The sequence below is a fragment of the Capra hircus genome, chromosome 21, assembly GCF_001704415.2.
Source record: "Capra hircus breed San Clemente chromosome 21, ASM170441v1, whole genome shotgun sequence".
In the NCBI taxonomy this organism is placed as follows: Eukaryota; Metazoa; Chordata; class Mammalia; order Artiodactyla; family Bovidae; genus Capra; species Capra hircus.
Window position 1 is genome coordinate 21,018,515 of NC_030828.1, and position 10,403 is coordinate 21,028,917.

Below are 10,403 nucleotides of genomic sequence, written 5' to 3' on the forward strand. Positions count from 1 at the left end.
ACATGCAGGTTTTGTTCCTGGCACCTGAGAGCAAAGAAAACAGTTCCTGAGGAAACAGCACCACGGCCTGGGAGACTCTCCGAAACCATCACGGAGGGCTCCCACTGTAAGCTCCAATTTCCAGGTCAGACCCCAGGGGCGGAGAAGGCAATGGCACCCCACTCCAGTACTCTTGCCTGGAAAATCCCATGGACGGAGGAGCCTGGTGGGCTGCAGTCCATGGGGTCGCTAAGAGTCGGACATGACTGAGGGACTTCACTTTCACTTTTCACTTTCATGCATTGGAGAAGGAAATGGCAACCCACTCCAGTGTTCTTGCCTGGAGCATCCCAGGGAAGGGGGAGCCTGGTGGGCTGCTGTCTATGGGGTCGCACAGAGTCAGACAAGACTGAAGCGACTTAGCAGCAGCAGCAGCAGACCCAAGGGGTCTTCTGGGCCCTAGTGTGAGGCTCCTTTGCCCATAGCAACCAGGCCATTCTTGCAGGGAGAACTATTTTTAGAGCACTTTGAGAATGTTCAGAGCATTGGCAGCTTGAAAATTGTCTTTTCATGACGGGAGAGGGTCCTCCCCAGAGAAGTTGTCTCTGGCCCAGAGGCTACATGATTTGCTCTCCCTCCAAGTTACCACAGTCCTCTGCGCCTTCCTGCTCTGGACACAGTGAGGCCACTGTCTTCTTTTCTGTTTTCCTCCTTCTCCCAGGCTGCGGGCTCCCAGAGAGCCAGGCCATATTCTTCATGCACCCTCGGCAAAGCACACTGAACTACCAGCTGCGAAGCTGTGGGCAGCAGCTTCTACACCCAAGGCCCACCCATCAGACCCGGAAGAACGCGTCCGGACCAGACTCCACCACCTCCCGGACCTCCGCGGCGCCAGGGGGCGCTGTGGACGCTGGGTCCACGCTCCCCGGGCGCCTAGGACCTAAGGTACCCGCCCCACCTGCACGATGGGCTCCGAGGTGGCCCAGCTGCTGGAGGCTGCTGACTTCGCGGCCCGCAAGCACCAACGGCAGCGGCGGAAGGACCCCGAAGGGACCCCCTACATCAACCACCCTATCGGTGGGCGCTCGGCCGGGGGAGCCACGGCTGTAGCCTCCAGGGGTTGGGGACCGGGAAGGGAACGCGGAGGGCGTGCAGCTCCTCGGGCACCTAGTCGGTATCTAGCTTTGTGCCAGGCACAGTTCGTGTTTAAGACTCACAGCGACCTGGGGCGGTCGGCATGGCTGTTCTCTGTGTACAGTGGACATCCAAAAAAAAAAAAAAAAGAGTAAAGGACTTGCCCAAGGTCACCCCGCTAGTGAGGGGCAGCCACCTCTGGCTCTGCGAACCCACATCACGTGGCCCTGAACTCCCTCCTGACTTCCTGCTTTGCCCCGTCAGGTGTGGCTCGGATCCTGACCCACGAGGCGGGGATCACTGACATTGTGGTATTACAGGTAACTTTCCTCCTCTGCTAGGAGGCTGGGTTGGGGATCAGGGGCCCCAATCAGCTTCGGGCACCCCTTGGCAGGTGTCCCAGGACTGAGTGGGAGCCTGTCCGCAGGCAGCCCTGCTCCATGACACAGTGGAGGACACAGACACCACCCTGGATGAGGTGGAGCTGCACTTTGGGGACCAAGTGCGGCGCCTGGTGGAGGAGGTGACAGATGACAAGACTCTGCCCAAGCTGGAGAGAAAGCGGCTGCAGGTGGAGCAGGCACCCCAGAGCAGCCCCGGAGCTAAACTGGTGAAGCTGGCAGATAAGCTGTACAATCTGAGGGACCTGAATCGCTGCACCCCAGAGGGTACGCTATCCCCCACCTGCTCTGAGGGGAAAAGGAGGGGTAGCCATCTTCTGAAGGCACAGGTTGGTCAGTTCCCCTGGAATAAAAGCCCAAGTGTTCTTGTTGATTCCCTAGACTAATCTTACTAGACCCCTCTGCTTTTTCATACAGTAGAAATACAGAAGCTGGGCCAAGGGGAAGTTTTCAGTACAAATCCATCAGAACTCATGGCCCTGCGCCACGCCCCTCAGGAACTGGGCAAAATCCAGGGCACTCCTGGACATCAACACGAGCGGTTTTCTGTCCACTCTTATGCAGGATGGTCTGAACACCGAGTCCAGGAATACTTCGAGTGGGCGGCACAGGTGGTGAAGGGGCTCCAGGGAACAAACCGACAGCTGGAAGAGTCTCTAAGGCAGCTGTTTAAGGAGCGGGGGCTGACACTCTGAGTGGTGCTTGGAGCCATTGTTGCCCAGGCCAGAGAAGATGCATACTTCAGCCTTTCCATGCCTCCCAAGCTCCCTCCCTGGTTCGCTCAGCACAGATATTAGAGACCAAACTCACGTGTCTTTTCTAAGTCTGAAGATCTGCCAACTAAGCTGAGCCCCAGATTGTGGGATGATGTGCCCCATCCATTCCTAATGCATTCACTGCCCTGCTTCAGGCCTTGGGTTTGCTTGTTTTGCACGGTGGGATCTCTGGCCCCTCAGGGACTTAGGCTTATCTATAAACGCTGGTCTGAAAGTCATTATGCAAAATAAAACATTTGGATAAAGCTTCAAGTTGCTGCTGCTCCTCCTCCAGCCTCCCTAGTGGGGAACCGATGTGTGTGTGTCGGGAGGAGATATCTGCCCTTCAGTAGGGCAGGGTTCCAACTGTGTGCCCTCTGGGACAGGTCCCTCAGGTTGAGGGCCTGAACCCCTTGGAGCTTGGTTTCTTTATCAGTGGGACAGGTTGTGTAATTATCAGGGTTGAGCTAGGTGACATGCCTGACACATAGATGCTCAGAAATTGGTAGGCTTCCTCACTGAGGAAGTCAGGTGGGAAAGAAGTTGACATATGTATTGGAAAGAAGTGCCACCCTGCTTACTGGCAGATCTTGCTGAGCTCAGCAGAGTCCTCAGCAGCAACATGATGGGGCCTGTGAGGGGGGAGGGTCCCTCATACCCCAGGTTGCCACGGAAACCTGCTGTGGTTGGCATCCCACCCTGTCTCACCACCATCCCATCTTTAATTCCTTTCGTTGCTAAGCCACAAGAACTTCTGGGTGCCCCAGGAAGAGGCCTGGGAACTGACCAACCCTTGGAACCCATCAGGGTCTGGTAGAAGGGGCAGAGCTTTTTGAGGCATCCACCTGAAAGATCAAGTGAAGTGGTGTTGCTCGCTGCTGAGCAGCTGAGGGTTATTAGCCCATTCTAAACGGGTACACTTGCTGGGGTGAGGAGGGCTGCTTGGTCAAAGGCCACTTTGTGGTCACAAGGTGATTGATGTTTTCTTTTCACATGTGTTTCCTAATCTGTTCTTTATAATAACGGAATGAGATAGGCAGGGTAGGAATTATTGTTCTCATTTTACAAAGATGAAATACGAAGCTCAGAGAGGTGAGAAGACCTGTCAATGATTAAACAGAGGAGTAGTGTCAAAATCAAGACCAGAATCCCTCTTTTTGCCACTGTGGGCCTTTTTTAACCAAACGAGATTGACCACAATTGAGGTTAACTCCAACCATGCTAGGACTTCCCTGGTGGCTCAGTGGTAAAGAGTCTGCCTGTCAAGGCAGGGTACAAGGGTTCGATCCATGGTCCAGGAAGACTCCACAAGGTGTGGAGCAACTAAGCCCATGTGGTGCAACTACTATCCCCACGCCCTAGGGCCTGCACACTGAACTACTGAGCTCACATGTTGCAACTACTGAAGCCTGCACACGCCTAGAGCCTGTGCTCCATAAGTGAAGCCAAAACAATGAGAAGCCTGCACACTACAACAAGCAGTAGCCCCTGCTTGCCACAACTAGAGAAAGCCTTCGAGCAGCAACAAACACCCAATGCAAGCAAAAATAGTCTATATAAACCAAAGCACGACCATCAACATCAGGAAATTAATGTTAATACATCACTACCTTAAATCTCTGGTGACAGAGGGCTTCACGATTTACTTGTATGCTTACTTTGGCTTTTGCTGGGCTGGGAATATGTCTGGGGACCTTCCACGCAGTCTAGTGGTTAAGACTCTGTGCTCCCACTGCCAAGGGCCCGGGTTGAATGCCTGGTTGGGGAACTAAAAATCCCATAATCCTTGTAGCATAGCCAAAACAAAAAACAATTTTACTTCTGGCCTGGAATTAGGTCAAGAGAGATTCCTGGCCCCTCCGAGGATCTGTCCTTAAGTGGACTCCATTTCTCTGGATCTGCATGGCCTCATCTTCTGTTCACGGCTGTAGTTGTTCTCTCCATTCTCAGTCAAAGGAGATCGCCTTTTGAGTATGACTATGCTTTTACATTTTTAATATTTAGCATTCTGAGGCACTAGTTGAGGGGGCAGCAGGACAAGTGTCTACTCATTCAGTTTGAATGCACATCCTCAGACGTTCTGACAAAGGAAATCTGTCTTTCCTCCATCAGTGAGCTTCTCAGGCCTCCATGCTGAATGCTGTGTCTTCCATCTTCAACCCTGTCGTGTTCTAAATGCCAAGGAAGCCTCATTTCCAACCCCACATAGGCTTCCTGTGCCTCGTTGTTGTTCAGTCGCTTAGTCTCAGATGCCTCTGCAACCTCATGGACTGCAGCATGCCAGGCTTCCCTGTCCTTCACCATCTCCCGGAGCTTGCCCAAACTCATGTCCATTGAGCTGGTGATGCCATCCAACCATCTCACTTTCTGTCATCCCCTTCTCCTCCTTTCAATATTTCCCAGCATCAGCATCAGGGTCTTTTTCAATGAGTCAGCTCTTCGCATCAGGTGGCCAAAGTAATGGAGCTTCAGCTTCAACATCAGTCCTTCCAGTGAATATTCAGGATTGATTTCCTTTAGGATTGACTGGTTTAATCTCCCTGCAGTCCAAGGGACTCTCAAGAGTCTTCTCCAATACCATTGTTGAAAAGCATCAATTCTTTGGCACTCAGCCTTCTTTATGATCCAACTCTCACATCCACACATGACTACTGGAAAAACCATAGCTTTAACTATATGAACCTTGGTTGGTCAAGTAATGTCTCTGCTTTTTAATATGCTGTCTAGGTTTGTCATGGAGAAGGCAATGGCAACCCACTCCAGTATTCTTGCCTAGAGAATCCCTTGGACAGAGGAGCCTGGTGGGCTGCTGTCCATGGGGTCACACAGAGTTGGACACGGCTGAAGCGACTCAGCATGCCTGCATGCACTGGAGAGGGAAACGGCAGCCCACTCCAGTGTTCTTGTCTGGAGAATCCCAGGGACAGAGGAGTCTGGTGGGCTGCTGTCTCTGGGGTCGCACAGAGTCGGACACGACTCAAGCGACTTACCAGCAGCAGCAGCTAGATTTGTCATAGCTTTTCTTCCAAAGAGCAAGCGTCTTTTAATTTCATGACTGCAGTCACTGTCCACAGTGATTTTGGAGCCCAGGAAAATAAAGTCTGTCACTGTTTCCTGTACCTACTCTAATTTCAGAGGTCTTTCAGTTCAAGTTTGTTCTCAACTAGCAAGGTCTAAATCAGGAGCCAAAAATGGATGGACACTGCAGAATCACTTGGTCCTGGCAACTGTTATGATCAGCTTCCCTCTGACCCTAAGTAAAATTGAGGCTTGATGTGAAGGATCTAGTCTGTCCTCTATCATGTTTTGTTTTGTTTTTTCTTTTCCTGTGAGAATTGCTCCTTGAAGTGTTTGTTCTTTGTACACATTTTTTGTTAGGGAAAAGCAAAATTTTAGTTCAAAAATCTCTCTTTGGGATGGGAAGCCTCATTCCTACCACTCATACTATGATTTCCTTTGAGTGCATGGGCATCATTAGTTAAACACGGTGACAGACAGTGTGGTACGCAGGTCAACTTCAGGGTAAGGATGTCACTCTCTCCACGCAGGTTATACTCATCCCCTGGGCAAGCCGAATCAGAGTGCAGTATAGCCTGCCCACCCTGGGGACCCAGTAAGTTGGCTGTTCTCTTCATGGTTCCAGCTGGCCACATTAGTCCTCCTTTCTTCCTGGAAACAGAATGGCTCTTCATGGGTAGAGAGTTACAGAGAGGAATAGAACCCTATCCATTGCCAGTGGTTGAAGTTGTTTCTCTCGTGTCCTGGCTCTGTGTTTTGTTTTTTTTTTAATGTGTTTTATTTCACTGAAAATGGATTCGTGTGGTAGCCTGGCATCGATACTGCATACTGGAAAGAACACTGAATTGGCTCTGCCACTGGCATAGGGGAGTTCATGTAACCTCTGTGGGTCTCAGCTTATTTGTAACATGAGAGGGTTGGACTAAATGAGCTCTACATGCCTTTCTGGGACATCATACATGTTTGTAATTGAAGAGAAATCCCATATTCCTTAACAGAGGATCCTGCATTGAAAGCAGGCATTCACTCATGGGCAAATGGTATCTGCCTCCGGGGCTCTCTTTCCTCCCAATTTCTCCCTTACGCCTAAGGTCCCTGGTTAATTTTTTAAAAAATAAAACACTGAGAAATATTGATTAGAAGTTAAACATTAGGTTATCAAATTATATTGACACAATGATCTCTAAGTTCTTTCCAATTCCAGAGTATGATTTATAGGTTAATGTACTTACATTCTTAATTCCAGGCACTGATCATTTTTTTTCCTGTCATGCTACATGGCACATAGGATCTTAGCTCCCTGATCAGGGATCAAACCTGGACCCCTTGCAGTGGAAGCCCAAGTTTTAACCACTGGACCACCAGGAAAGTCCAGGTATTAATCTAACCTAGGAAAGAGACCAACTCTTAATCCCATGGTTTCTAACAAGGCTATTGTATTCTGAACATCACATTTTATAAACTGGATTACTTACATACATATTTTAAGTATTTCTGAACTGGAAATATGCATTCTACTACAAAGGGCAAAAGAGGCATCATTTTTTTCTACCACATACCATAAAGGGAAATCTGTCAGAACAAAGATGGTAGTTATGAGTCCATACAGTGGTAATACTTAAAACAAATGGGATCAAAGTATGTAAAATTTAGCATCCTTTAAGAAATGGAAGCTGAAAAGTATATTTAAAAAATTTCAATCAAGCACAAGTAATCCCCCTTCCTGAATTGCAAACACTTCCTTAAGTATACATTAGGGATCTGGTTCTGGTTTTGATGTAACCCTCAGAATTGTGAGGCCTCAGGGCCAGAGCTCCATGGGAAAGGGTTACTGCTAGCCTGAAAACAGCAGGCCCTTTTCCAAGTTACAAGCGCAGCAGACTCACCTGGGAGCTTGTTTTAAGTGTGGACTCTTTGGTCCCTCCCCCCAGATTGGTTCAACAGGCTGTGCCAAGGAGTCTGTTTCTCCTCCCGTGCGCTGAGGGAGGGTTTCGTTTCTCGTTCTGGTCACAAGTCAGTCTCGGGGACCCGTGGCTCTGCTGCACAGACGCCCCTTCAGTGTGCCGGCCAGCACAGGCCGGGCAGCTGGACTTTCAATGAGTAATTCTGGTGATGGTGGACCACACCTTGAGCAATGCTGCCTTATGGGGTTCTAAGAGGCCAGTATGTAGGAATGAACACTTCAGTCCCTGGCAGATGAATAACCTCTTTGCACATCTAATATCTCCAACGAGAACAGCCTTTATTTTACTAATTTCCTAGGGGGTTCGCCCTTAAAACTGGATTACAAGTTATACTAGTAAATAACACCAGCTATAATGTAATTGCTTAGCATCCTTAATGAACATGATTGTAGCTCATATTTACTGAGCACTTCCCTGGTGGTTCAGATGGTAAAGTGTCTGCCTACAATGAGGGAAACCCGGGTTCAATCCCTGGGTTGGGAAGATCTGGAGAAGGAAATGGCAACCCACTCCAATATTCTTGCCTGGAAAATCCCATGGATGGAGGAGCCTGGTGGGCTACAGTCCATGGGGTCGCAGAGTTGGACACGACTGAGCGACTTCACTGTGTTAAATGTACCAGGCACTGTGCTCAGCACTTCATTCTTTGTGTGACCCATAGAATGTGTCACATTCTCTGATAATCTTCATTCTTTCACTGTGACACAGACAGGATGCCATGTGGCCTGGCCTGGCAGCAATGACCCTGGGCGACCCAGAAAAACTCAGCTGGTCACTGCTTAGTAGGCCCCATGACTTGCTCTAAGGAGTTCAAAGCAAGTTATTCTCCTGAAGTGATCGTACACACCAAGGTTTGAAGTGCTGCAAATATTTTCTCCCAGTCATTTGTGTTTTAACTTGGTGGTTTCCATCATAAACAAACTTTACGCATATTTTTAGTAGTAAAATCTGTTTATCTTTTCCCTTATTATAGCTTTCAAGTTTTCTGTTCAGAAAAGACCTTTCCACACTGGAATATAAAAATATCCTATATTTTCCTCAGTAATTCTGCAGTTCAATTTTTTGTTTTTTCCCTCTGGTGCTACTTTTTGTGGAAACTGTGAGGTAGAGAGCTCCTGTTTTAATAGGCAGTTATCGTGGTCTTCATTAAATAGTCCATCTTTTTCCCACTTAGAACACTCCCCTGTCCTGCACTGAGCCCCTCACGCCTGGGTCTGACGCGGGCTCCCCCTCCAGCTCGGGCAGTCTGATCCTGCCCCAGGGCCCCGGGGAATCTAGTGTCTTTCACCCAGCACCACTGCCCCACCCACCCGCTGCGCACTCAGAGTTTTTAGTAGTCTCACACGTTTACTCTTCCAAACGAGCGCTGTTGCTGTTCAGTCGCTAAGTCATATCCGACTCTTTGCGACCCCATGGACTGCAGCATGCCAGGCTTCCCTGTCCTTCACCATCTCCCAGAACTTGCTCAAACTCACGTCCATTGAGTCAGTGATACCATTCAACCATCTCAACCTCTGTCATCCCCTTCTCCTGCCTTCAATCTTTCCTATCGTTAGGGTCTTTTCCAATGAATCAGCTCTTTGAAATCAGGTGGTCAAAGTACTGGAGATTCAGCATCAGCCCTTCCAAAGAATATTCAGGGTTTGATTTCCTTTAGGATTGACTGGTTTGATCTCCCTGCTGTCCAAGGAACTCTCAACAATTTCCTCCAACATCACAGTTTAAAAGCATCAATTCTTCAGCGCTTCGCCTTCTTTATGGTCCAACTCTCACAATTCGTAAATGACTGCTGGAAAAACCACAGCTTTGACTATACGGACCTCTGTCAGCAAAGTAATGTCACTGCTTTTTAATATGCTGACTAGGTTTGTCATAGCTTTTCTTCCAAGAAACAAGCATCTTTTAATTTCATGGCTGTAGTCACCATCCACAGTGATTTTGAAGCCCAAGAAAATAAAGCCTGTCACTGTTTCCACTGTTTCCCCATCTGTTTCCCATGAAGCAATGGGGCTGGATGCCATGATCTTAGTTTTTTGAATGCTGAGTTTTAAGCCACCTTTTTCACTCTCCTCTTTCACCTTTGTCAAGAGGCTCTTTAGTTCTTCTTCCCTTTCTCCCATAAGGGTGGTGTCATCTGCATATCTGAGGTTACTGACCTTTCTCCTGGAAATCTTGATTCCAGCTTGTGCTCCATCCAGCCCAGCATTTTGCACGATGTATTCTGTATATAATAAGCAGGGTGACAATATATACCCATTTTTGAACCAGTCCATTGTTCCATGTCTGGTTCTAACTGTTGTTTCTTGACCTTCATACAGGTTTCTTAGGAGGCAGGTAAGGTGGTCTGGTATTCCCATCTTTTTAAGAATTTTCCACAGTTTATTGTGATCCACGCAGTCAAAGGTTTTAGCGTAGTCAATGAAGCAGATGTTTTTCTGGAATTTTCTTGCTTTTCCTATGATCCGACAGATGTTGAAAATTTTGGAACCTGTCAAATTCCAGAAAGTATCTAATCTCACTGGAATGCATCGACTTTATGGGATGATTTGCAGAAAACCAGAATCTTTACAGAAATGCAACATGCATTGTTTGAGTCGACATACAGAATGCTCTATTAAGGTCTTGAGTTGATCCTCTTGGATTGTATTGGATGGCTATTTTGGAACTTTTGCTCACCGCTCCTATCTGCCACACTGCAGGGGTTAGTAGTGCCAGAACACGGCTAAGTAACTGTATAGCCTTGGTGAACCTCTGACTTTACTGGGAATGTCTGTGGTGGCTGGATCTTTAGAATGCCACTGACTGTGGGTTTCAGATGGAGACACCCTTTATCTAGGTTAGGATGTTTCCTCCTAACCTTTAACTTACTAAGAGTTTAATAAGGGATGGATTTTAAATTTTACCAAATATTGTTTAATAAGGGATAGATTTTAAATTCTACCAAATGTTGTTTCAGCGTCTGTAGAGACTATAATAAATTTTTCTCTAATAATCGAAGCTGCAATGAAGGCTGATGAGCAGCCACAGTGCCTCCTAATTTAGTTTATGTCTCCCTAGTTCCCCGCAAAGACTTCTGCAGAAGGATGTGCAAGGAGAAGCTTCAGGCCTGCAAGGATGATGTCGAAAGCCTTCTCAAGTTGAAAGCTTCACTT

At 48.0% G+C, this 10,403-nt stretch overlaps 1 protein-coding gene across 1 annotated transcript; it reads left to right on the forward strand.

Annotated features, from left to right (window-relative positions):
• On the forward strand, positions 888 to 2,542 carry HDDC3 (HD domain containing 3). Its single transcript, XM_005694987.2, has 4 exons — positions 888 to 1,056; positions 1,378 to 1,433; positions 1,541 to 1,781; positions 2,079 to 2,542. The coding sequence occupies exons 1-4, from the start codon at positions 945 to 947 to the stop codon at positions 2,207 to 2,209; spliced, it is 540 nt and encodes a 179-aa protein (XP_005695044.1). The 5' UTR covers positions 888 to 944; the 3' UTR covers positions 2,210 to 2,542.

What these genes read in the sequence shown, in the direction of transcription:
- HDDC3 (XM_005694987.2), top strand. Translation starts at nt 945, where the DNA reads ATGGGCTCCGAGGTGGCCCAGCTGCTGGAGGCTGCTGACTTCGCGGCC. An exon ending in CTGACATTGTGGTATTACAG is followed by an intron (nt 1,434 to 1,540) that starts GTAACTTTCCTC and finishes GCCTGTCCGCAG; the next exon opens with GCAGCCCTGCTCCATGACAC. An exon ending in GAATCGCTGCACCCCAGAGG is followed by an intron (nt 1,782 to 2,078) that starts GTACGCTATCCC and finishes ACTCTTATGCAG; the next exon opens with GATGGTCTGAACACCGAGTC.